The sequence below is a fragment of the Pundamilia nyererei genome, unplaced genomic scaffold (genome assembly GCF_000239375.1).
Source record: "Pundamilia nyererei isolate P.nyererei 1_Seehausen unplaced genomic scaffold, PunNye1.0 scaffold00002, whole genome shotgun sequence".
NCBI lineage: Eukaryota > Metazoa > Chordata > Actinopteri > Cichliformes > Cichlidae > Pundamilia > Pundamilia nyererei.
Window position 1 is genome coordinate 10336670 of NW_005187403.1, and position 27423 is coordinate 10364092.

The following is a 27423-nucleotide window of genomic DNA, read 5'->3' on the forward strand; positions in this document are numbered from 1 at the left end:
ATATATATTTAATAAATAAAATAATAACCCTTCACGGCGCGTTTCAGGCAGAACAAAAGATCACAGAAACAAAGCGCACTGTCGCGTCCGCCTCTAATATCAAATACACTCAACTACTGTAATCCTGGACTTTGATCACGTGAGTACAAACTTGGCCAAATGGAAAAGGCGAGTCTCGGGTAGTACGCTTCCGACCGCCATTACATTACAATGCGCGGTGGGCTGGACGATCGTGCGCGAAGAAACGCCACAGCGCTCGGCGTAAAACAAACAGACACGGAGGGTGAGAGTGACACATTCGGGCTGCGCGCACGCATACACTTCCATAGCTGCATAATAACGCCGTCTGAGAGATAAACAATGAGGAAGGAGTCGCCGCCGAGGAAACCAAACACGCCTTTGAGGATTTAATTCAATAGCGAAAGAGAAACAGGAGGATGCGCTTTTAAATGCCGAGGTGGTGCTTTATGAGACATTTCAAATATCTTTATATCTGCAGCATGCAACATATTCTTTATGTCAGCAACGGGCGCCAGACAAGGACGGACACTTCTGCTTGAACTGTGCGTTTTTAAAGAAATCCTACCTGATATATGTATTTTTTTTTCTGGTGTGCAAGACTGAGGCTGTTGTGGTCGCGAGAGGACGTTTCGTAATGATACAAAGCTGAAAGGAAGGAAGGATTTTTTCAAACCTCCGTCTGCACAGACGCCTGTTTGTCGTTTTCCTGCTGGTGGAGTGAGCCCTGCAAGAAGAGTTTTTTTCTTGTCTCAACGCTTTGACTCATGATTCAGGCTAACTGAGGAGCCCGCTCGACTTTGTCCGTCCTGCCGCGGAGGAGCACTTGGTTGGTTGGTTGGTGTGTGTTTGTGTGTGTGTGGAGGGGGAAGCTTTTTTTAGAGACCTCTCCGTCTGCGCTCCCGTTTAATTCAAGAGCAACAGAGGGATTAAACATTCCTGCCCGCACCACCCGTTTGTGTGTGTGAATGTGTGTGTGTGTGTGTTTTCACGCACACTGGGGTTACATTATTGTGAGAGGAACGGTTGTGACAAGAAAGACGGCTATAAATAGCACACGCGATTCTCGAAAACTATCACAAGTGGTGCATCAGCTTGTGGAAACGGAATCAGATATCCTGCGTGCTCCTCAACTTGATTGTTTCGCAGTGCAGCGATTATATTTCAAGAAGTTTTGACTCTTTAATTTTTTTTGTTTGTTTTAGGAGGAGGAGAGGAGGTAGGCTGTTCCCAGAGCGAGGAAGAAAAGGGAGTCGTCCCCCCCCCCCACCCTTACAAATGGATTACGGTCATTTAATGATGAAACTATCCGCGGAGAGACTGATTTGGAAACAGGCGGATCTTCCTCGGGATTGAAATGGATACATTTGTGCGCTCTCCGGCTGTTGACAGTGATCAGATTTGGAATCGCCCGACCTGGATTGTAACAATGTTGTGATCCCCCGCACACGCTTGGATATATCAACACTACAACACAGGCTTTTTTTGTTTTTATTTTTTTTAATGCATTTTGCACTTCTTTTTGAAAACGCCCATCCGACCACTCCGAGCCTATTATCCGGACCTTGTGAGGTTATAAACCTGCTTGTTTTTTTACATTTCATTTTTTATATATAAATTGTTATTTTTATTTTATATTTTTGGGGGGCAGATTCGTGAGGGAACCGATTTGTCAGCCCCTGCTCGGTGTTTGATAACCGATGTAGGATTTCGACATGCCCTGCGCTGACGACCCCAAAGGCGGACCATTATGACTACATCGGCGAATTGGGTGGCTAACGGGGCAAGCCTTGAGGACTGCCACTCCAACATCTTCTCTCTGGTACGGTATTAATAAATCATGTTCGTCACAGACACGCGAGGCGGCTGTGATGGACAAGTCATAAGACAGTGGGGAGGCACGCTTTAATGTGTGTCTGCTGTACGAAGGTGAACCAATCGCTGATGTTGTTATTAGGCAATCATTAACACGGGTTAGTGATTCGGAATAAACAGCATATTTCACCACTGTATGCCTGATATCATAAAAGGAGGGTTTAACGAGAATAATTCAACTTTGCTATCACATTTTCAAACCAAAACAAATCTCGTGGCGCTTTAAAACGCAGGGTTCAAATGCTACCACAACTGACTGGTCAATTATTTGTGTATTTGCATGTATCTGGCAAGTAAACAATAGATAAAAAGTCATTTATTTTCTCCCTATGAAGAGCACAGTGGCCATTATCCTCCACCCCCTTTAAATAATCATTTCACTGGAAATCTTGCAGGAACTCTAATGCATTGCCAAGCAACTAACTTGGAAAGGAGCCCTGCTGCTGCCGCTGTCAGATATCTCTACAGCCAGAGAATAAAGCAACCCCCCCCCCAAAAAAAACCCAAAGAACCCCCCCTCCCCCAAAAAAAACAACAACAAAAAAAAAAACCCTCCGATTTTCAGAAAATAATAGTTTTATACATGGCGCTGCTAGAAAAAAAAAATGCTACCTATCTCATAAATTGGAAAAAGAAGAAGATCTGCGAATGAGAATTAGTGGAATAATTGTCTCACAAGAGAATTTTTTCTCAAAGCAAGAGAGATCTTGACAGGCAGCATCATGTATTAGGCACACAACGGAAGCAGCACTTTCACACTGAAAACAAGGTGTTTTTGACTCTCCAGGCAGCAGCATTTTTGCAGAGGGTGGAAGAGAACCGAGCGGCGGTGCTTTCACAGTTTTTCATCCTGCAATCAGCGAGTTAACTGTCTTACTACAACAGGCAGCCAAGTGGAAAGGCATGCGGTAGACTGAGCTCAGGCGCAGGCTGCCGCTGAGAACCACAACAACATATGGGTCCTGGGGGCTTTTCTTTAGGTGATCATGCAGGTTGTCGAACTGCAACAGCAGTTGGGACCCTGTTACACTACATACTGAAGTCATAGGGGCACATGTCACATGATTTAAAAAGCACGACACAAAACAGGAGATAGGGGAAGAATAGACTTTGTAGTTAGCACAGAAAGTCAAAATGAATCATCACTTCTTCTTTCTTATGTACTTGAGTAATATTGGTGTCTGTAACTGGAACAAAGGGGGGGATTTCGAGCTATTTGAGACGCTTGTTTGGATTGCAGTTGCACAGAAACACTGGCATTACGCTAGAAGTCAGCCTGTCAGAAAAGAAAACATCGATTGCCTCTCTGTCACCGTGTCATTCGCGGATATTCCCTTGTGTGTGCGTGGGTGTGTGTCGGGGGAGAGAGCTTGCATTCACTCGCTGTGGCATTATTGGCCATCGTGAACATCCCTTTCAAACGCAGGGAGAAAGACACCATCCATCAGCTGACTTGTTTAGAATATTTATGACTGGCTGGTGCCTAAGTGGTTGCTCACTGGCAGGACTCATGCAGTTCCAAGACGGGACAAAACACTAATGAGACACCGAGTATCCTGATTAGAGGGGATGATGGAGACAAAGAGACAGCAATGAAGAGTTGCATTTTGATGCTCATGTGACAAAATGCGGCAGAGGTGGAGGTTGAGGTGCTGTTAATATCACCCGAAGGGAATGAAATGAATCAGCAAACAAAATCTTCAGCATATTCGCGCTTATTGTTTCCTGCAGGCGTCGCTTTAATGCAGAAACGGTTATTGATTAGTGGATGGAATATTGATCAACAAGGAGAGTAATTATTACCTTTATTTAACCAGGAAGTCCCAATGAGCTCAGATCTGTTTTACAAGGGAGGCTTGGCCAAGGTAATCAATCACAATATAATAAATATAATATGTAAAAAAAAAAGAAAGCTACAAATACAACTTAAAATACAAGATCTACAGCATAATGTAGAATATATAAATACTCATAACATTTAACATGCACAGGTCTCCTGCAGTGCATTCATTCCTTATGATGCTTTTAAACTCACCACTAGATGCAGGCATGATGGAGATGAGGTCTTTCTGTCTGAACTATAAGCACATCAGGAAACAACCATTTAGAGGAAAGTAGCTGGTAACTGTTACAAAGCTACAAAGGTAGAGTGGAAGCTTAGTTACTATTGCTTTGTAGATTAGATGAACCAGCTACTCCTATTCTTCTGATTTTATGAATCAGTCAAAGGCAGCATCAGGTTTTTTTTTCTTTTTCATGACAATAAAACTGGCTCTGAGGTGGGATGTTTGTGTTTTTTAATCTTTCCCTCTAGGTTGTGTTCTAGTGGCTAATCACTGAGCGCTCCTGCTCTGACAGCCTGTTAAACAGCATTCCAGCATGCATTAACCTTGTCGCTCACACCGACTTGCTTACTGTTATTGCAACCCGCACCAGTAAAAAAACAAGGGTACCTTAGGAAGCATAAGCTCCCATAATGTGGGAACTTCATGGGGGCACGGTAGGATTACTGTCATGAGCTCCGTGTGGCCCGTGTCAGATTCTTGAGATTGCTGCAATCACACAACCCACAAAACAACTGTCTTGTGTGCTGGAGATCATCCATCTGTGACAGAAAGCAAACAAGAACCTTTTAGGTGGGAGGCAAAAAAAAAAAAAAAAGAAAGAAAGGAAAAAGAGGTGACACGGTGAGCTAAGTCGAAGTGGCACTGAAACAGGGAAGGGTGGAGGAAAGGGAGAAGAGGAGAAACAGGAATGTTTTGGGCTAAAGGAGCGAGCAGAGAGAGAGGGAGAGGCTGATGGACTGAAGCAGAATCTGTTTTCATTTTAGGAAAGTATTATGACTGATGTGCATTTCCTGACTGCTAGCCTCAGCCTATTTGAGCGAGAAACTGAGAGTGAAAGAGTGAGACAGAGCACGAGAGAAAATTAAAGAGGGAGAATGTAATGGGAAAGAGAGTGAGTGAGAGAGAGAGAGAGAGAGAGGGAACAGTCATCTTTCTGTGGACTGGGCAGGTTCTTGTAAGACTGAGTCCCAGCCTGAATATGAAACGCAAGGAGGAGACAGTTAAGAGCCTCACAACACAGGAAGCCTGTGTGTGTGTGTGTGTGTGTTTGCACTGGGCACACTGTAAACCATGCAGACTCTGGAGGAAAACTTCAAACACCCGTCATATTATACACACAGGCAGACAAACACACCCGGAGATGCTTTCACAAACACAAGCAGCAACACAAAAAGAGAGGTGGTGGTGGGGGTGGGTTAAGAAAAATAAACACCCACATTCCCACACTCAAACATATGTATCGCAAAAGTGCACGGGCACACTAAAGTCCTCCCACTCTTGCGTGCGCGTACACACCATGCACCTCGTCGCCTTCATCCGGGGTGTGAATGTATCCTACATCCCGGGCTTGTGCAAACATATGTGGAATGGAGAGACCTTAATTAAAGGACTTCTCCTGTCCCCCTCGACAGAGGCACGTGGAGTGTAACACTGGTAATTAAGTGTCCTCAAGTAGAGGTCTAATGTGATCAACTAAAAGGTGCTCATTAGCCAAACTGTATTCCAATAGAGATCTTGCTTGTATAATGATGATGCTACTGTCTGGCGTGGACATAAAAATGCTAAGAGATGAGGCTGAGGGAATAGCATTAACAGTGGCGTCTTGATTTATGGCAGGTGAGCGGCCATGGCTTGTAAGAAGAAGCAGGTAATCAGGAGCAGTGCCTTTTTAATTTAAGCTGTTTGCGTCTGCTTGTTATTAATGGTAGAGAATATTGCAAGGTTGCTTAGGGATGAAAAAGAGCTGGTGGTTGGATAGTGTGCATGTCGTGGTCTGCTGAGCCAAGAAATTGTTAAACTGGGCATCATTTGAATTGTGTGTTGGAACTATACAGCAAGACTACTGTTTTTGGTATTTGGTACACTCTGAGAATGAAAAATGTATAGCTGTTTAATATATATATATATATAGGTTGTTTGTTTGTTTCTACCATAACGACCTCTAAAAATAAATAATTATTAGCAAATAATGTCACGTATATTACTAGTAGTAGATTGTCGGTTCTCTCAATACGATAGATATTTTTAACATTTTGAGATATTCAGAGATTTATCATTTGTTATTTAAACTGCTAATTATGATCACCTAAAAAAAGCACCCAGGACCCATATGTTGTTGTGGTTCTCAGCGGCAGCCTGCGGCTGAGCTCAGTCTACCGCATGCCTTTCCACTTGGCTGCCTGTTGTAGTAAGACAGTTAACTCGCTGATTGCAGGATGAAAAACTGTGAGTTAAACTTTGTCAGTATTTGTTTTACCAAAAAGATAGTTATGTCACTTCAGTTTTTCTCTTGCTGCAAAACGAGATTAGATTGTCAAGCATCAGGGCGATCGTGGCTCAAGAGTTGCGAGTAATCGGAAGGTTGCCAGTTCGAGCCCCGCCTTGGACAGTCTCGATCGTTGTGTCCTTGGGCGAGACACTTCACCCGTTGCCTTCTGGTGGTGGTCAGAGGGCCCGGTGGCGCCGGTGTCCAGCAGCCTCGCCTCTGTCAGTAAAGCACTATATAAATACCGGCCATTTACCATTTACCATACCAACGCTGTCACTGGAACCTGCTATAAATGAATAAAAAATTCAGACTAAACAATAAGTTGGCAGTTACATTCAATCTGTTTCTGATGATAGAGCAATTAACTGTGATAACTTTAATTGCGATGTCAAAAATCACATGTCCGTTGCTGTCTGTGTAGAAATTCACTATTAACGATTACAATTGCACTCAGCAACATTCCTGTTCTATAGTAACATAACCAGAATACATCCAGCTGGCAGCCAATTGAGTCGAGTCCCCTTGAATTCTGCTCATTGACAAAAGATTCATTCAGACTGAGGGCAACATGCCTGCAGTCTGTATTTATAAACTACTTGCAACTATTTGCAAACCTTCGACAATCTCGCTGAGAGCGGTTGCAGTCAGTCCAAGTCAGATTGCAACTGTTTGCAGAAAGGTTGCCTCCTACCAGGTGACATGTACCAATCGCCTTATGATCAAAAGTGTGAGTGATTGTGCTGGTGTTGGATGTTTTTTCAGTTTCCTTGGCTAACATTATCTCAGGATTGTGGTACATGAGGTTATCCCGCTTATTCATCGAATTCCCAGAGTATTTTGGGATTGTCTGTCCTGTATCGATACGCTATCACTACGTGAAACTATGCTGCATCAGGTTCCCCCTACATCTAATAAGTAGCAAAACATACAAAAGTAGCAGGAGTATGTGAGTAATAGCTTAGATGTAGTGTCACCATGATGCTGTTTATTCTTCTGCTGTAAGTGGCCTGCTCAGTGCACGTCTCAGTCACAGTTATTTACCCGCCAAAATCATGGGAGTCCAGCCATAAACCAGTCTTTAGTAACAATTTTTCAAACTGTAGCTAAAGACATGCAGTGATAGCACGCAGAATGACTTGTTTCCTTGTGTAAACACAAGCATTTTTTAAAGAATAAATTAGCCAATAAGCAAGAAAAGGTAAAGGAAATTTTTTTAAGAAGCATTAGCTACAACATATGTGGTGTTAAACTTGGTTAAGACTACATTAAGCTGTTGAATTGTGTGTTTTTAATGGAAGACACCCCACGCTGTCCTTGGTGAACATTATAAAAGCGGAGGAAGAAACTGCTCACTGGTGTGTTTTGTTATAGAATATGCAAGTGTATAGCACAAAGGATTAAGTCATTCCAGGCTTGTCTACACATACAGTTGTCAGTATAAATTTAGCATCTTTCAAATCTATGTGTATATAAATAAGAAAAAGATGATTACAAAATCAGGATCTGTCAGATGAAATGATGAGTAAACAAACCTTAATCTAGGCATTCGATATCAGATGCCGGCATTGTTTAAATAAATGCGCTGCGGCTTTTTTATACAAAGATTTTTAAGGGCGACACTGAAGCCAGGACAGCATTAAGGAGTGATCATTCCAGGCTGCTCGCTTGTAGTTCACACAGGTAGCGCTGGCTTCACCTAGCCTCTGTGCGACACCTCCCACTAATCTGCCATCGCCGCCGCAGAGGGAATCCTTTGTCATGGCAATAGGTCTTGTTCAAGCAGTGGCCCACCTGTCTGCCTGGACAGGGCATGCTCTGTGTCAGAAACACATGCTGCACTCAAATAAGTTGTGAATGACCAGTGTAGTAGTTACAGAAATAGGATAGAGTACGAGTCGAAAACAGGAAGACGGGAATCGCCTCGCTCGTACTTCTGTTTTCACTACACATCCCTTTTCTCGTAAATACTCTCGAGCGTAGTCATGGATCTTATCTGAGCAGAGGGCTTGTCAGGGACCTGCCGCAGAGGTGAAGAACGGTTCAAAGGCAGAGTGGGCGGGAAGGGAGGGAAGGAAGCGCCGCCGGTCCCAGAGCTGGATATGGGACAGGATGGTGCAGGAGTATTTTGGAGCACGGTGGCTTGAGTGTGAAATATGTAAACCCAGCAGTGCCAGCTGTGTTCTATTCTTAGCGCCCGCTGGTGCTCCTGCATGTGTGTAGGGCGACAGAAGTCTGAGAGGGGAAGGAGGATTGGCAGGAATGGGCAGTAGCTGGTGCCATCAGCTGCCCGTGACAGCTGGAAAGTTTGGTAGGTGGTTGGCGAACAGGCTGATAGACTTTTAGAGAAATGTGTATTGAAAACATCATTGTTTAGTGTTGCTTTTGCCATTTTCTTGTCATACTGGGATAAAAAGTACAACATCTCCTTAGCTTTGCACAAGAAAACATTTTATTCACAGAAGAAAAATACATACATATATATATATATATATATATGTATACAATTTAGACTAAATGGATACTGTGTATTACACAGTAGGTTATATTATTTGTATGATAATGACATTAAAAATAATCCAAAAGGTACAAAAGAGCACAAAGACAGCTGTGAGCTGTAGTTCAGACTTATTCTACCTGCCACTCAGAGTGGTCCCACCTCTAGTAATGCATATATTTCAGCCGTAATGAAATTTAAATGGGCCAGTTATAAATAAAAATCAGTTTCATGCAGCTGTTATGAAGGGGAAAGTAGCTATAAAAACCAAAGCTGTATTTTACCATGCTATAAAGACGTTTAACTCTATTGTAAGGTTGGACATTTTAACATGAGGGTCTGTGGGGACTGACTTGCTTTTAGAGCCAACCACAAATGGACATTGGAGGCACTGCAGTTTTTGGCACTTCAGCGTTGGCTTCATTTTTCAGCCCTGGAGGTTGTAACTTGGATGATGCAAAACAGCTCTTGATATACATTAAAGCCATGATTTAAATGTTTTATGAAAAATATTTAGTAAATAAGGAGCCATGCATACTTTCCTAAAACAAGTTGACGTTGTAGTTAATTATAGATCCTAAGTAAATGCAGTTTCCATCAATTCAGTTGTTATTTGTTATCTAAAAAAATAAAGATATCCCCAGCAGAGTCACATTTCCACCTACTTCTGCTGTTTTCCGCTACACATGAATTTCACTTTGCTCCTCCACATCTGGATTCAACACAAATTCCAAAGGATGGTACCTAATTGTTAGACATATTCCAGAAACCAGTCAAACTTTTGTTTTATGATGCCGCAGGTCTCATGTAGCATCACACAGGCGTGCTGGGCTTTCCTCGGGGAGATCTGTTTGCTGTCTCTCCACCTGACTGCAGGCCAATTGACAAAGAGAATTTCTTTTAAGGGAGATATTGCCCTGCTTGTAACTGGGCAAATATTTTCTGCAAGCCAGACAGCTTTGCCAATATCATGGCTGGCTGGGATTCAATTGCTGTTAGAGCGCACTTAGGTTAAAGGGTTTCTCATAGAGCTGCAAAACAAGAGGGGAGAGAGAAAACATTAATGTTGTCTGCCGCGCTGTTGCAAATTCTAATTATCGTGTGTTCATGTTCCATTGAGAGATTATCTGCGACCAATCAGACGGGTACTTGATGAGAACAAACACATTATGTGCAGACTGTTGATTCACGACCGTTTGTGCATTGATTCTCACTGCTCTGCCAAACGGCGCGCTCTCTCTCATCTTGAATTAGGCAGACACTCATGATTTTTCAAATGCTAATGAAAATTTGTACAGCTCAATTTCAGTCCTGGCTTGCTTTATGGAATAAATGGACATTGCAGCGTAATAGCGACGCACAAAGAGGTTTGATGGAATATTTACCAGACAGGACTGAGTGAGTGTGAAGACACGGGGCTGAAAGCGTTCATGCCATGTTGTTGTTGTATCGGGTTGTAAAGAGTGAATGGATGCAAGAGGAGGACTTGAGTGGGATTACATAAGATTGTGTGAGTGCAGAGGACTTTTAGTGTAAAAGCTCTGATTGGCTACCACGCCCACTTAGTAAGCAAAACAATGGATTACAGACAGCAGTCGGGTGAGTTGCAGGTTGGAACCTGTTCAGGTGTGACCTACTGAGATACTAATGGCCTGGCAATGCCTTAGCCCTCCACCCACTCACCTACATGCAGTTTCGTGCTTTTCAGGTTCCTTCCTTATATTCTGTTTATCTGCTGTGTGATGAAACAACTGAAAAGTCATGTTGACTTATGGAGGGCTGTCTTTTTATCTGAAACGGTATCCCTGTGGGGGGGGAAAAAAAAATCAATGCAGGAAATTACAAGCCAAATTAGATATTTTTCATACTGCTTATGCTCCATTTGCCCAATTTCAGGAACAATCAGACTATTAACTACTTGTAGGCATTTCAAAAAGCCTCCATGCAGTGCTAATTGTACAATTACTGCACTGAGTAATTTTTTTTTTTAATACAATTTAAGTCATTCTTGCTGCACAAAAACTCAGTGTGTAATCCTGTACAACGGTAATGTTCAGTCACATCGGAGCTCATGAATTCCAGCTGTATGGGGCGGGGGGGAGTAATGCTGTAATTTCTAACAAATATTCTTAATCTATTGTAAGTTCAGCATTAATGAAATTGTAAATAACATTTAGCTGTAAATAGTGATATGATGAGTAATAATACTTGCTAATTATTATTAACAATATAAAATCTGAGACTTTGGCATTCATTCATTCGACTAATTTGACTGAACTGTCATATAATATGTCTTGTATCATATCTGATAAAAGACTAAAATTTCCACTGTGCTGAAATGTGCCAACAAACAGTTTATTTTATATTATTTTTAATGAACAACAAATTTCTAATTAGTTGTTAATGATTAGCAGATAGCTTTGCTCATATTAAAATAAAGATGTCATTACTCACTAGCGAGCCTAGCTCATTCCCAGGGTGTCAAACCGCCGTTTTGTCAAAGCCACTGGCGTCCCAAAGATCCACACAAGGCGGCCTTTGGTGTTGCAGCTGTGACACAACTGTCCCAGCAATAGTGAGACTGGTCTGAGATCCAGCGTCACGTATTAGACTCCCTTGGTGGCATATCACTGTATTCTGTATATGTGCCATATAACCCCCACACACTCCTAAACAAACTGCCATAAATGTCAGTTTGAGCTTAATAATATCTAATATTGTAAATACTTTATTGCATATTAACAGGAAATAACTATTAACAAAAATGTAATTAACAGTAAATTAAAAAAACTAATTAATGATCAATTTAGCATTTATTAACGGTGGTTGTTATGAAGTGTTGGGAGGTGTAGCTGTGCTCAGGAGGGTCATGCAGCATGCGGCTCTGTGATTTTGAGATTTTTACAGTACTGTAATGTTACATTTTCACTGTAACCCTGGAGACAGAAATCTCCAAACTTGAATATCTTGCTGAATTCCTACAGATGTTGTATGTTGCCTAGCAACTGTTTTTACTTCTCTCTCTTCCTCTTGTGATTCTCCGTTTTTCTGTCTTTTGTGTCTTTTGCTCATTTCTCCCTCCCCGTGGCTTGTCACAGTTAATTAAGTTACACCAGAGACACTAGTAAAGCAGGGGCTGGTTTATTTATTTGCACGTTAATAATTCAGTCGGAGCTGGACCGCTGCTTTAGTCTGTCCCTTAATGCTTTGAAAGCAGCCTAATGCTGCAGCTTGTGTTGTTTCATTTTGCAAATGGCAGGGGATCTTGTCTTTCAGATGTGGCTTCGCTACTGTACGCAGTGTCCAGCTGTCTTTGTTGGTCTTCCGCCGCTGCTCCTCCTACCTCCTACTTCTCTTTGTGTCAGGTGAGAAGTCAGGGTTTGATGGAGGCTTTCCGCGGCGTGATTGGCAGGTCTATCCGTCACTCAGCCCTGGGGACTCTCACTGCTCTAATTAGGTCGCTTGGCTTGCTCACCTCCCAGGGCTGGATGCTGCAGCAGAGCACAGATCAAATGACGGTCCCTTGTTTTGCAGGGGCTTGTAAAGGTGGTGGCAGAAGGCAGAGGAAAGGCATCTGTTTAGTGTCCCAGAGGCCTTTTTTCTACACCTGTTTGGCGCTTTGGTGTCGCTCTCGCTTCCTCGCAAGTGCAGTAATGTGCATCGCTCTTCATTTGTGTTGTAAAATGCCAGAAGGGAGCGCGACTCCTTGTGGGTTAATTTGATTTCAGCGGGTTAATTGATGAAGGGGGAGTCGTTGCCTGTTCTGATTTTTGCCACTGGCTCCTCTAACTGGTGCCTTCTCGGTGTTGACTTAGCAATCGCAGCCTCAGAGCTCACGTTGTCTTTGTTCATATTTAATTTCCGCACTTGATTTTCCGTTGGACTGCTTCAGCATTTCAGCGCTGAAGCGATAAACAAACAAACACACACGCAAAAAAAGAAACTGTCATTAGTTGTAAGTCAGTTGTAAGATTTCACTTCCTTTTTTAAAATTGTGACATCTACTGTAGAACCAAGTGTGGCTCAATGCTGCAGCAATCACTGAGCAGTTACTTTGCTGAAAATACTAAAAGAATGGCAGCTACTATGTCTGCTCGCAGCATAGCCAAACAGATCAGTAATTGACCTTTCTCATCAGGCCGCACAAAAAAAATTGGAATCTGATTTCATTCTGCAAGCAGAACAGCAGAGAAGTGGCAACCTATTTCTTTATCCGACGATGTAAGGGAAGAGAACCAGGCAGCGTGTGGAGAAAGAGAGCCGTGAAAGTGGAGAGAACTGAAGCAGGGAAAACTACTGTGTAGCTGTCAATAATGCCCCAGATTAAAGCTTTCTTGATTTGAAGATTGATTTTGAGCCTAACCAAGGAAAAAAAATTACATTTTGTTTCATTTAGCTCCTTCACAAACGTATCCAGTGCGTTCCCAGTTGCATGCTTTTAACGTGAATGCTTTCAGTTCTAAGAGAATAAGAGGATGTGATCTTGTTCACATTGGCCTGAATGTGACAGCCACATGCCATAAAAATGACTATGAGGGGAATTAATACATGTAAATATTAAAGGGGATTTCCATAGATGGAGTTTCTTAATTTTATTCTGCATGCACAGCTAATTTCTGTCATGTCAAGAAAACAAAATCAAAGTCCAATTATTGCAAGTACCATTCATGAAAATCTTTATACTCCCAAGTACAATATGTAAGAAACGATGTTTAATAATCTCACATTTTACATGCAACAACATTATGTGTGTTTTCTTAAGAGCTTATCTAACTTAGTGTTGTGGGAATGCGACAGTCTGTCCCAGCTGATACAGAGCTAGCGGTTTACACACACCTAGGAGAGGATTCTAGTTCATCACTGGTCCTAAAACAACCAAACACTGTCTTAACCCACACCTACCAAATAACGGGACACGCACGGCTTTACCCAGAATACCCAGATTACCCAAAATCCACTGCTTCTTATTCGTATACAGCGTATGTTTCTTCCTACTTTTTTCTACTGTGTGGGCAGATATGCTTGCGATCATCTCAGGCGCAGAAGTCCTGCCCACCTGCTCATCAAACCTTCTGCTTGCGAGAGGCAGCCAATCAAAAGACACTTGACTTAAAGCGGCGAGGACTCATTTTCAGAGAGCAAATAAAGTCCTCTGACATTGAATCAAAGGGAGATGGATGCTGTTGTGTTTGTCTGATAAAGACAACAAGTCTTATCTAAAGACTCACGGGCATCACAAGCGATCTGAACACACCCCAAATATTGGCAGCTTGGCAAGCGGCTAATCAGATTTGACATTGATGAGAAAGCTATGCCACTCTAAGACAGACTAAGTGTTCGGCATGTGCCAGAGGAGGTAAAACTGCTGAGCCAAGCTGTCTCTCAATCGCCTAAAGTGGCTCCTTTGTCAGCCGGCTCTTGCGCTGAGATTCCTAAAGAAGTGGCGTCTCTCTCAGACGACATTGTCTGTGTGCTTTCTGTCAGCTTTGGTAGAGTATTAGGCGCTTATCCTCTCAGATGATCACATCAGCTGCGTTCCTGTTAGAAGCTCAGGCATTTGCCAAATATATTTAGTCGACCAAGACTAAATATATTTCCTCTTAACTTTCGGTGTAAACGCGTGTTTTCAAAGATCTCTTCTGTCTTCTGCGGCTTTATGTGCTATGGCTTTTCACGGCAGTCGTTTGTCCTGAAAGTGAAAGGAAGTGCTCCGCAGAGTCATGTCTGAATGCTTTGTCAGTACACGGCTCTTTCTTTTTCTAGGGTTGGGCCAAAGGAGTGTGTGTGTGTGTGTGTGTTTTCCTGCATCAAAGTACTACTCGGGGAGTTCAAGAGGTCCATTCAGAAGGTCTGCAAGTTTTCAAGAGAAAAATGAGGGGAGTGAAAATATTTTCAGACTGCGGAGACGTTCCTGAAAAGTCTATGTCAAGTGTGTTTTCCTCTCAGCTTTGCCATCTGAGAAATGAATGTTTCCTGTTCATTGTAAAGCTCCCGGGCTTTAAACAGCATATGCACACGAGTTCCAGTTTGTTTGAGCTGCAGTATGACAAACATCTCTAGAAATGGGATCCACTTCTCTCTCTCTATTTTCCTCTTTAAGTTATGTTGTGTTCAAGCACAGTGCGCTAAAGATTAACGCACTGACTTCCATATTTTTGTGATTACAAGCGCGGGACTGGTGTACTGAGGCTGACCTCTGGTTTGGAGACAGATTCTGTTATTCTGAGCTCCCCCCCCCTCCCCCCCTTTTTTCCTCCAGGAAATACCTTTTAAACTCTCAGCTTTAAAGTTTGGATTTCTGTCCGACACCACCTTTCAAAGATAAAAGATTGAATCTATCCTATTGTGCGAATGGTGGGAAGATTTTAAAGCAGCTATAGCTAAAGCTAAAGCTGTGTTTTCTAGACAAATAAAAAAACCAACAAAAAACACATAAAAAGATAAATACATAAAAAAAAAAGGCAAAGAGAAAAAGGATGAGACACACCTGCCGGGATGTATTACATAGGCATCTGTGGAGGTGAGAAAGTGCTGAGAGATGAGCGGGAGAGTGAAGACGAGGAAGATAATAGAGGTGAGAGTAAGGTCAAGGCTTTGGTCCGTCTTAGCAATTGAAGGAAAAGCTTTTGTTTTTGGTCCTGCATTCAATCAGAAATTGAACCAGCCAACCTGGAGAACAAGGGGCTCGGAGGAGTGCAGGGTTTTATTGACAGTGAAACAAAATCTTCCCATCTTTTTTCTTGACCCCTTTGCCTTTTTCCCCTCCCCGTGGTAGTGTTTAAAATAGACAGAGACTGCAGCCTGGAATAATCTTTGATTTGCTCTTTTCTACTCGGAAGGGTGATGAGGAATTTGCTGCTTTCAAATACATATTTGCTGTGCTCTTTTTGCCGGCTTGCAGACTGACAGTCGAACCAAGTGCGCCGACGGCACAAAAGGACATTTTTGTCCTAGTTAATTTCTCTCAGATTGATGAGAGTCGAATCCCAATTGGGTAATCCGTTCTTTTATAACATGTTTTTACAGTTTTGCCTCATTTAGCACCAAAATTGCTCTACTCATACAGCACATTGTTGTTGTTGAAATCCATTCTCTGATTTGGTGTGCACTTCAGGAACTTAACCCCCCCATTCCTTTAAAGAGCGGCGATGACAGAATTATACTTAAATGAGTCAAATAACCGTTTTTTTTTTTGTCCTTTGTGACTGGATTTTCTTCAGCAACACTGATTTGTCAGTGGAGTAGCAAATAATAGCTCCGCTCTTTGTCTCCAGACTCAGTTGTGATATCAGTTGAATTCACATGCTTGACAGATTTTCTCTTATGTGTTACAAGTGGTAATTTATTCATACAAATATGAGAATTAGCTGTTTGTTAGCACTGCTACTGATTTCGGAGGTCTGATAGTGAAGGTGAAGAGTGCTGAGAGATCATTATCATCCAGCAAGAGTGTAGCTATCACTGCCTCCGTGTACAACTCATATATTAAAGAAAAACACGGACACAGTATTGACGAACGCGCACGTAGCCGATAAATGAACGAAAACACACACGCGCGCGCACAGACAGATAGATGAGCAGATCTTAGCTGTCACGTCTGAAAAATAACTGGACATCAGTCGGAAAATATGTCCGCCTCCCGATGCACGCCAGTGATTTCTTTTTCAAATTTTTTTTTATTTCGAGCACTTCTGGTCTGCACATCATCACAGCTGCGGTGTGTGTGCATGCCAGTGTTTGTGTGCAGGCATGTGTTTGGATGTGCCCGCCAGCGTGTGAGCGCAGCTCTGTTCCCCCTTCCTTCAACTGTGCCACAGCTAATCCTCCACAGGAGTTCAGCAGCACTTGCCACATGGCCAAGAAGCACACAGCACCTTTTGACAGCGCACTCTGGCCCAAAAAGACAAAAAACAAACCAAAAAAGCTCATTATTTGATAAAACCTAAGCCTTCTTCACACAGATTGGGTTTTGTCTGATTGTTGGGGGTTTCTCTGTGTTATTGTTGGCTCTTTACCTTAAAATCTAAAGTGCCTTGAGTTGATTAGAATTATACTGGCAGAAATTAAGGTGACTTCTTCCAACTTTTGCTATAAATTGCTGTGCAGACTTCTAAGCGGAGCATGTCTGAAGGGGGCCGTTTGAAGAATCCGTTCACGGGAGCGTGCGTTTCGCTGGTATGCCGCCATTGTAAATATATATTCTGACACTTTGCTTCCATCATCTCAGAGCTCCTGATTCAGTAGAAGCAGCAGACAGCTGTGCCAAACAGTGGAGGAACTTTTGACATTGACTGGGAGTGACGAGGCAGTGCAAGCAGATGTCTTCCTCTTTGCTTTGGGACAAACAGCATCTTTGACCTTGTCACGGCTAATTTTAGGGCTCGGCTTATCACAGCGCCAATGTTTATATCTTCTATTACACGCGCTGTCGTTATAGAAGGGACGCGCTCGTAATTATGGGTTCGTTTTGCTGCGAGGATGTTCCTGCGTGCCAAATGCATACTTTATTGTACGCTCACAATTTAGGACGTGTGCCAGCAGGTAATGTGGATATGTTCGTTAGGAATACTTGAGCATATACAGACCCTTCCTCAGAGTCCTTGCTTTCTCTTTTTAGCTTCTTATTTGGGTGCAGAGAGTAGTCGCCAGTTTGCAAACACACTTAACATTTCTATAAGCCTCCTTGTCCCCTCTTTTTACAATCATCACAACCGTAGAGCCTGCTTTTCTTCACCCACTCAAAGACACCGCGGGCTTTAATTTCCTTTGAGCTGCTCTTTTCTACCTGTGTCTGCGTTAAAGTGGGTCAGTATTTTTCTTCCCTTCGTTGGCCTTGGATGGCTTGGTGCCTGGGCCAGTGTGCCAAACATGATCCTCACAGCTGGGTGAACACAGGGGAGGAGAGGAGGGCAGCGCAGCACACTCGGAGATTTTCCCTCTGCCTGCCAAATCTCTGTCCTGTTCAACAATGCCTTTGTGCACTCTGCTCATTCATGCTCGAATGCAAACACGAAAACACAAACAAAGATCAGAATATAGTTTCCGGAGCACACGTGATCATCACAGGATCACTGACATTTGTGTGTTTTGGTTTCTTTACCCACACTATGTGTGTGCTCCTAAAAAAAAAAAAAAATCAGCATTATGACAGGATTATGTCTCCTGTCAGGCTTTGATGGAGGAGACGTTTCCAAAGTTGCAAGTCTGCAGCAGGCGACAGAAACACCCTTTATCTCATTAGGTTAAATGGAGAAGATGTCAGTTGCTGGGCCAGATTCCAGCCATTGAACCTGACACTTGTTTCCTCTTTTCATGTCTCTCTCGCTTTTGGCTTGGCCTGCATTTCAGTGCCGCCACTCCTGCAGTAGTTCATTCATGCATTTCACTCAAGGCCATCCTTTACGTCTCCCTGTCACTCTCCAGCTCGTCTCTCTGCAGTAGTTACACACTCTTTATGCTATCTTTACAGCAGCACCAGCAGCGGCGAGAGCGGCGAGTGAAAGCATCGATTAAATAAGGTTACAACAACACAACAGGGAGACGTTAAATAATTTTAACTGTTTACGCAACGATCATAGCCGTGTAAACAGGAAGCCGGCGAAAATAGAAAATGAATGGACGGGACATGTGCAGATATTGATTAAATCAGCAATATCTGATGTGATAACACCATTTATATGGTCACTGTTAAAAATCACACCAATGGGTTCATCCATAATGCTCGTTTTAATTCATCTTCTATATAATAATGCTTTATTTAGAAGCTGATGTTTTTAGAAATCCTCACTACAACAGTATTGCACATTAACTATTAGTTAATAAATGATTAAAAAAAGATATTTATTAAACTCAGGATCATTTTAATCATCGTTCTGCAAGACGTTCAACTGTAGTTCATTTATGCAGCCGACAAAACACAAAACAAAACAAAAGGTAAATCAAAAAGAATGAATAAATAATTTAGTCATGAAAAGTAAAGCTATTATCTGTGCTGAAGTGTGGAGGATGAAATCAGTAATCTCACAGCCCGGGGAAAGAAACTACTTTCTGTGGCACGGAAGTGGATACATCTGTATCGCTTGCCAGATGGCAGCAGGGTGAACAGGCTGCGGCTGGGTTGGGCATTGTCATTTAGCATATCGCTGATGTTCGCTAGATCGGTACCTATGATATTATGAGCATTTTTAATCACATGCAGCAGAGCCTTCCCATCCTGGGCTGTGCACAACCTATCAAAGTTTGTGATGTTTCCAAATGACTTTTTCTTGTGCGTGATTTAGGAAGAACATTCATTTCCAAGGGTGTAAATGTGTCCTAACGATTCCCAGGAATCTAGAAGCGTTCACATGCTCCAGCTCAGCTCTGCTGCTGTGTGCGTGTATGTCTTTGCCTCCTTTTTTTTTTTTCTTCAATCATGGAACAATCAGTTTCTTGGTTTTGTTGTTGTCAAGCAGTAGATTGCTCTCTGTGCAACACACTGCAAGATTGTTAATTTTCCTCCTGATATAAACTCATATCGGTGTCAAAAATAGAAAAGAAGAAAACCAACCGTCGCTTTTTAACTGAAGCCAAGACAGCATCCTGTAATGTCTGGCCTGAAATGCAAAAATATTCAATGCAGAAGTATAAAAAAAAGCGTGAAACGGCAAATCCGCTCGCTTTGGTGAGGCTCGCACCAGAGAACAAGAGAAAAAAAAAGTGAAATGATTAAAGAATTGTTAAAAAGATTACTTACTAAATTAACTTATAAATGAACTAATTATTTTACATTGCATTTAACTGTGTTTGCACTGAAGCCACGGGGAAATTACTCTATTATTTAATGTAAGTATTAACAATGCATTACAAATACAAGATTTAAGGTTCTTTTAATTGCTCTTCTCTTCCAGGCGGAGTTGACGGGCATTAAATGGCGTTGCTACAGGTTCTCCAGCGGCGGGGAGTACGGGCCCGTGATCTCCGCCCCGGCCCAGGACGACCCGGTTCTGCGCAGCTTCATGCGCTGCGTGCAGTCCAACCTGCTGTGCGTGTGGCGACGCAAAATCAAGCCCGATGCCAAGGAGCTGTGGATCTTCTGGTGGGGCGAAGAGCCCAACCTTACTGGTGTCATTCATCAAGAGCTGGAAGGTGAGAAAGAGGATGAAAGCGATGAAGGATGAGGGTCGCTCCTGTGTTCTATCCATCTCAATTATTTTTCCATCCCATCGGTCTTCGCCTCAGCTTCCATTGTGCTCTGGAAGTTGAGGTTGTAAGCTTTACGGGCTTGTCGTTGCTTTATATAGAGGGGAGTTATCATGTGAAATACAGTCTTCTTGTGCTTTTAGTGGATTTTATGAAAAACTGTCAGAGAATCGTGAAATATGTGTTGTGTGTTAGATACATACACACAATAACGCAGGGTTTCATAGTGTGGCATAATGCCTGTATGTTATACATGAGCCGCAGGGGCTCTCATATAGCAGACCTGAGTATTATGCAGATTCAGGCTGTTTAGTCGGCTGCACATTTGTTTAAGATGTTTAGGGCATATTGATCCGGTTTGTGTGGAGCAGTCCTATTTCTGAGCCCCTTATAGCTCATATCTGTGTTTGCTTTTGCATCTCAAGTGTTTATATGCTGCTTCAGGACTATCACTATGATGAAGCGCAGCAAACGAGTAGATTTTTCTTGCCAGCGTGACTATGTGTGGCGGCGTGTGCTGGTGAAAATTACACGAGATATCTCACTTGAGAGAGTGCTACTGTCAGCACTGTTGTCCCTATTTATAGCAACATTTGCATTATCTCGCTGTGCACGTGTGTGGAAGTCTAACGTATCGACCGAGCCTGTGGAAGACGGGGAAACAGGAGAGGGATTGTGTTGGGTTTGGTTCAGCAGGACACGAGTGGGGAGCTGGGAAAGACAATATTGGATGTAGAGGTGGAAGCGATAGCGAAAATTTCAGTTTTTCGGTTATCTATTAAAGCTGACTTGACGTGAAAAGGCCTTTCAGGCACTGCAGTAGGTATTTGACAGATGTTTTTGCCACTGCCGGGGAGAGCCTTTTACTCTGCACAAACATGTGTAAGAGAGAAAGATACGCTGTATATTCTGAGTTACGTTTGCATCACTGACACAGAGAAAACTCACCTTTTTTTCATTGCTACCCCTCCCCTATCCAAACTGCCAGCATCCAAACTCCACGTTTATATCTACTCACATCATCCAACTCCGATATAATCTGGCCTTTGTGAAAATAGTATTTTTTTTCATCGATTTAAGAAGATCTATGAAAGCTGATAACGATCACGCAAACACATTGAGTCAGTGTAGTGAGAACAGTGGCAGCATTTACGCTTTCGGAGCAAAAAAGTTACCTGAAGCCATAAAACAAGCATGTAGAGCATGAAATTTTAGCATTACCTCACCAATTTACAAGCTGCTAACGGCAGCCTAAAACACTGATAATAACTCTCTTTGACTAGCACACTAAGGTCCAATAAAGCTGATAACAATCTAAGCCTTTTTAATTACATTTTATGGTTATTGATTTCTTCCTGTTCTAAGAATTTTATTACTATTTGTCTATTTTTCAATGCAGAGATATATCCTGCATATTAACATGTGCTAGACATTTTTCTTTATATGTTACTTTAAAAGAAAGTCAAGGTAATATTTCATGCACTGGTATATTCTGAGATTTCAGGAGGCCTTCTTTTAGAGTAGTAGAAAGAAAATGACCAAAATGTACATTTCTTATATTTTATATACGGTGTAAACACGTTTATATGTACTAAAATACAACATATTTACAAAACCTTATTTTGCAAAAGTAAGTAACAAAATGAAAAAATAATTGTAATGAAACATTTTTACTTCTTAAGGCACGAATTGATCTAATGATCGCATCTTTGTTATGTAAAAAGAAAAAAAGATAATCATTTACACATTTACACATCCATTGTTTTGTTTAAAAAATTGTGTTAATGTAATAATCAACAACAAAAGTCACACGTTGATATTTCTGCTTATTTTTTCTAACTGTAGACTTGTTTCTAAATATTCAGGTTGAATTAGATTCAACATAACTACCCAAACAAGAACCCAGAGATGTTTAGAGATGGCTGCCAAGTGGCAAGGCTTGCTTTGGTGACAATGTTGGCCGGCTGTTTATGTTCACAAATGGCCTGTTAATAGCTTTAATTGTGCATCAGCCTGTTGTACTCTATACACTCTTCTCATAGTGATTAACTGAATCCTGAAACTATAAATATTTCATTCTTTTATATTGATAAGGTGCTGAAACACAACAACAGCGTCACACAACTGAAACTGAAAAATGATGCATTCATTGAGCTATTGATATATCTATTTCTTATTATAGTCACTGTTATGTCTTGCTGTATATGCCGTTTGATTTAGCAGTGCCTTGTGTTACAGGGGTTGATCTCGCAATGTTGTTTGTTTAACTGAAGTCCAAGTGAGCGGGTTTCAGGTAGTCTCAGTCTACGAAGTAAGAATCTGCTGGATTATGTCTTTGACTTTCAGTACTTCCACTTCTTTATCTTATAGAGGCCAGTTTCGGAGCGATGTTAGTGCTGTGGGATCTCTTTCTACGCACAACAAATGTAGCCTACACATACTCACACACACATCAAGCATACACTTATGATGATAACACTTCTTATTTGTAAAATCTCACAGGTCTCCTATGTATAATTCCTATTAAGCATTGAAAATAGCACTTGGGGTGTAAGAAGTGGTTGATAATTGTTAATTAAAGTGAAGCTGGATTTCTTCCAAATTAGAATCAATTGTAACACACACACAGGGGATATCAGTGTTTTAAGGAGTCTTAAAAAAGCTGCGCACCTGCATATCTGTTCACAGTGGAAAAGCTTGATCTTAGCTTTCTCCCTTTTCTGCGCCTCTTTTTCTGCCTTGCTTACTCACTGCTCTGACTTCTGTCCTCACTTTTGTCACATGCGAAAGTCATGTGATTTCTCACATCACATTGCTCGCCTTGCTTTCCTTCTTAGTTGACCGAGCCAGTCTAAAATATCCAAAAGTTTCATTTTTACCCCATTAAAAGCCTTACGCCTTCATATATTCAACACACCGTTGAACGAACCTTAAGCTGGTATGCCTACCTTTGTACTTGAGCAGTTAGTTTGCATTACTGCTAATGCAAACTAGATGCAAATAACAATATGGGCTGGTGGAAATGTCACTAGTGCTGCAGCTGTTTAGTCGTAAACCAAAGTATTAAACAAAAGTTCACTACAGTTGAAAAGAACAGTTATAAAAATAGGGGATAAAAGTTATTACGTTGAATCTCCAGGGTACCATGTATGTCATACTTATTTTGGTGTTAATGGAAAAGTGAGGGGATAATTAGAGCCACTGGGATTAATCCATTATAGTCTACAAAGATTGTGGCCATTCCGTACTTACTCCCATCTGGAACAAGGGGACGAATGGATAAAAAAAGAAAATCTAAACTCTTTTTTTTAATATGTTTTTTTATGGATTTACTACCAAATGGACATGATTTCCAGATATATAACAAAATTTAAAATCCAAGAATTCATTAAAAAAAAGAAAAAAGAAGACTGATTCATACACATTTGATGGAACAGCTAGAGCTATTTAGAGTATTTATGTTTTGAGTCATACAGCAGATATTAAAGCAGTGTGCTCTGACATGTTTTTATATTAGCTGGCTGCTCCACTCAAAGAGGTTGTCATCCTTCAAATTTTCAGAAGCTATATCAGACTTGTAATGGTTAAGAAGACAATGATGCTTAACATCCCTTACGCATCAGCTTAAAAAGAGACTGACTGTAGAGTTTTATTGGAATAGCTGAACTAAACTGTAGCACCCTGTAAACAGTGTAAAAACAGGCAAGGAGCTAGGACTCTTAGATCATTTAAACAAATGCATCATCTTGGGAAAGTCATCTTGTTAAAGCATGTTGCGTGTAATGTACCCATGCTGGTAGGTGTTAGAAGAATTTAGAAGAAAGTAGATTGTCTTTCTTGAGGTGAAACGTTCCTGAAAGTCACTGTCAAGTAATTAAACATAATTTAGGGACACAGAATTGTACAGTGATTGGATTTTACCCTTATTGTTATCTTTCGCTTAAAAAAAAAAAAGTAACATATCATTTGCATCCTTACTCACTCGTTGTCAAAACTAAAAGTTACTGTTCGATTAGAAACTCGTTTACAGCAGCATCCCCATATGGAAAAGAAATAGTAAAAACTTATATGATTTACTCATGAAAGAGGCCACTTTCTAATTACTTTCATATATTGTTTTAGTAAGCATCCAAAACATACAAGTTTCATTTATATAATTTTTCAAGGGATCTTATATCTGTTTTCACTCTTGTATGCTTTTCATACAAGTTTCACACAAGACAGATACAAACTTTATAAGATTTATATATATCTTTTCCATATGGGTCAATATCAATGTTACCGTCTTTGTCTCATCACTAGCAGTTGAACTTTGACCTTTAAAACACTAAGCAACACTTGGAAAGGTCAATGAAGCTTCAGTTTCAACAACATTGAATTACTGAAGAGGTATTATAAATATTAACCTGGCCTGTGCATACGTCAGTGTTAGCCATTTAACTATTAGCAGTTACCTGAAAGCTGCATCAGGTGGTCACAAGCTCGTTTACTCCCAGTGGCGGTGTTGGTATTGGGAAGGTTGCATCAGGCACAAGCGCTTTGCCAGATCAAACATGTTTAGTTATCCATACACTAAGTGTGTAGACCATGAGTGGCCACAAAACAACGTAGTACAAGTAACGCGTAGTGGCTACTTGAACACAAATTTTGGTGTCGTGCATGCTGCTTTCAATGTGAAAGAGCCCTAAGCTGTCTGGTGTGCTATCAATGAGGTAGCGGCTAAAGGCTAATGACTATAAATAAAATGATAACTTTAAGGTAGGAGCCCAGCCCGTCTGTAACATTATAATAAGTGTTATTAATTTAACTGTATAACAAATTTATTTGTGTCTAAAAGTGATTGTATTTCTTGTAAAGTCCCAGATTGAGGCTAAGAAAAGCCTAATGTCAGCTAGCCAAAAACAGTGGCAGCCTGTCTTACTTGTGGAGCCAAGTCACCAGAAGTACAGCACTACCTCAAAAAGCCTAAAAATCTTTTCTTTTCTTTTTTCTTTTTTTCTTTTTTTAGGACTACCTAAGACAACCGTAACCCTTTAAAGCCTGAACCATGAATTAATTGGCTAATTAAATTAATTGAAAATAGTATTTCTTGACCCATCTGATAAAATAAAAAAATATATATAAATAATAAAAATAATATTAATAATGTTGGTTCTAATTTGTATCATATTTACTACGTCTACCTTTTTTTGTAATTTATTGCTTAAAAATGTCTTGTGCAATTTATTTTGTTAGTTTTGGGGGTAAAAATCACAGTGATGAGGTAGAAGTCTCAAAAACCGATGTATATATACATTAGGCTTAAAGGGTTGAAAAATAGATGGAATTATATTTGGTCATTTGTTGTCTAAGCAAACACTGTAATGTTTATGTTCGACGTAAGTAGAATTGATTTAAGTGCTTTTCACACTTAAATTTTCTAACCCACTGCTGGACAACTCTACAAACTCATTGTGATACAGGACAGACATCTCCTCTGGCTGTCCTGATAGGCACTGGCTGGCACCAAGTAGCTGTTTTTAATATTTTTAATGTTCTGGTGAGCTAAGGTAACAGGACAGGTTTAGCCGACTCCCCTGAGCTCATTTGTTTAAATATTCACAAAGTAACCCAATTCCAAAATATATCGATATGGGCTTCCGACTATTCAAAGTGATGGATATTTTCACCTGCTGTTTAGTCTTAATTAATTGCGGCTTTGAGTTACTCCCAGCAGCATGTGCAGCTTACTGTTAGATCCAGCCTTGCATCTTTTTCTACTTCCTCACTATACTGCAGCACTCTGTGGTATTGCCTTTGGTTAAATGACAGGCATTAAAGCATCATGTTCAACTCATGGTGACTTGCTGTCCTAAAATCAGACGGCATTGGCCTATAATGTATACAGCATAATAAAACCCAGTGTGGGCTGAGTACAGTTTGTGAGGAAACAGGATTAGTGTGCTGAATGGGCTGAGTCATCAGCGTGTTGCCAGCACAGCCAAAGAGAAAGTGACACACATACACACAAACACACAGGCTGTCGTGTACACACGCACACACACATATGCACATACTTAAACATGCATAATGGTCAAAGTGGTGGCTGAATACACAATCTGGACCTTATGATCATCCAGCAGAAGCAACACCTACCAAAGAGATTTACATACTCATACAGAGCCACAAAGAAGCCTGTGTGCATGTGTGTGTGTGTGTGTGTGGCACTGTCTCTTTACAGCAGCTACAAACAAACACACACTTCTCTTTTTTGTCTGTTTGTGGGACACGGCGGTGATGAAATAATTTATTACAAACGCTGAAAGTGCGGTCGCATCTTTGAAAGAATTGTTGCATAAATTACTCGATAACAATTGCTCGTAATTGTAAATAGCACCAGAGAAGCTTCCTGGTTAAACAGAATTAACCAGGAAGCTTTCATGAAGCAGCATCAACTACCTGGTGTGGATGTTTCTTTGGTGTAACTTACATTTCAGGGAACCAGAAGACACATGCTGTGAGGCAACAGCACTTGGTGTTTTAAATATACCTTGAGATGATTAGGGACAGAACTGGTTTGAATGAAACCACAACACATTAGTCAAAGTGTCATAATGCAAGAACGAGGTAATGCATTTTACTGTCTGGTTCTGTTGGTCTTTTTCCCCCACCTTTGATATGCCAGACGAGGGAAGAAAAATCTTCGACATTAACGATGGCTCTATTCCCTTGAAATGTCCCTGTAAGTCATGACAGAGAGCCAACATGTCACTACACAGCCACAGTGAGAAAAGATCAGTTCAAATGGTTAAAATGTCTGGCAGTCAGTAGGTGGGTTTTAAGTCACACGTTCACACATGTAATCACAAGTGTCAAACAGATGATTCGAGCCACTCTTGTGTGTGAGTGAGAGTGTGAGGGTGATGGCTCATAGACCTGTAAAGAGCTGCTCTGCATAGAAGCGCTGGTTAAAATGTTTCAGTTCTGAAGGATGCACGGCTAAAAATGTGTCAAAATTGTGTCCACTGTAATTACTACGGTAATTACTCAGTCAAACCAAGACAGTACATCAAATAATATCTTAAACTTAATACCCCATGTGGTCTTTAAACTAAAGAGGTGATTTATCGCTCTTGAAGCAAAACACAAAGAACCGGTTTGGTTTGCTCATATTTGCTGTAAATCTGTTACATGAAAGTGATAATTTCATGGTGGTTATACTCTTATAACCTAGTTTTGGAGTGAAAGCTTTCAGATTTACTGTTTTGTTTTGTTTTGTTTTGATTTGAAGGAGTCAAAGCAAGAGCACAAGAGGCCGGGGTGAAAATCTTTTTAGGAATAAGTTTTTCTCATGATTAAATAGTCAGTATAAATCTGTATGAAAGATTCAGACTAGTGGGATTGCTTTTCAGAGCTCTATCTTCCACAAGGAGTCACACGTCTTGGAAATATTAACAGTGAATTCCTGGGTTTCATTTTCTTATAACTCCCCAGACTTTTTAATCACTTGCTTTATTATTATTATTTATTGATGATCTGTA

At 41.1% G+C, this 27423-nt stretch overlaps 1 protein-coding gene across 1 annotated transcript in view; it reads left to right on the forward strand.

Moving 5' to 3' along the window:
* The first annotated feature begins 107 nt into the window (after nucleotides 1–107).
* Nucleotides 108–27423, forward strand: part of LOC102211523 (mediator complex subunit 13L) — an 86581-nt gene continuing 59265 nt past the window's right edge. Inside the window, exons 1-3 of the mRNA XM_005720501.2 lie at nucleotides 108–847; nucleotides 1224–1840; nucleotides 19612–19849. Coding sequence (XP_005720558.1) covers nucleotides 1769–1840; nucleotides 19612–19849 — 310 coding nt within the window. The 5' untranslated portion in view covers nucleotides 108–847; nucleotides 1224–1768. The remainder of the gene's footprint in view (nucleotides 848–1223; nucleotides 1841–19611; nucleotides 19850–27423) is intronic.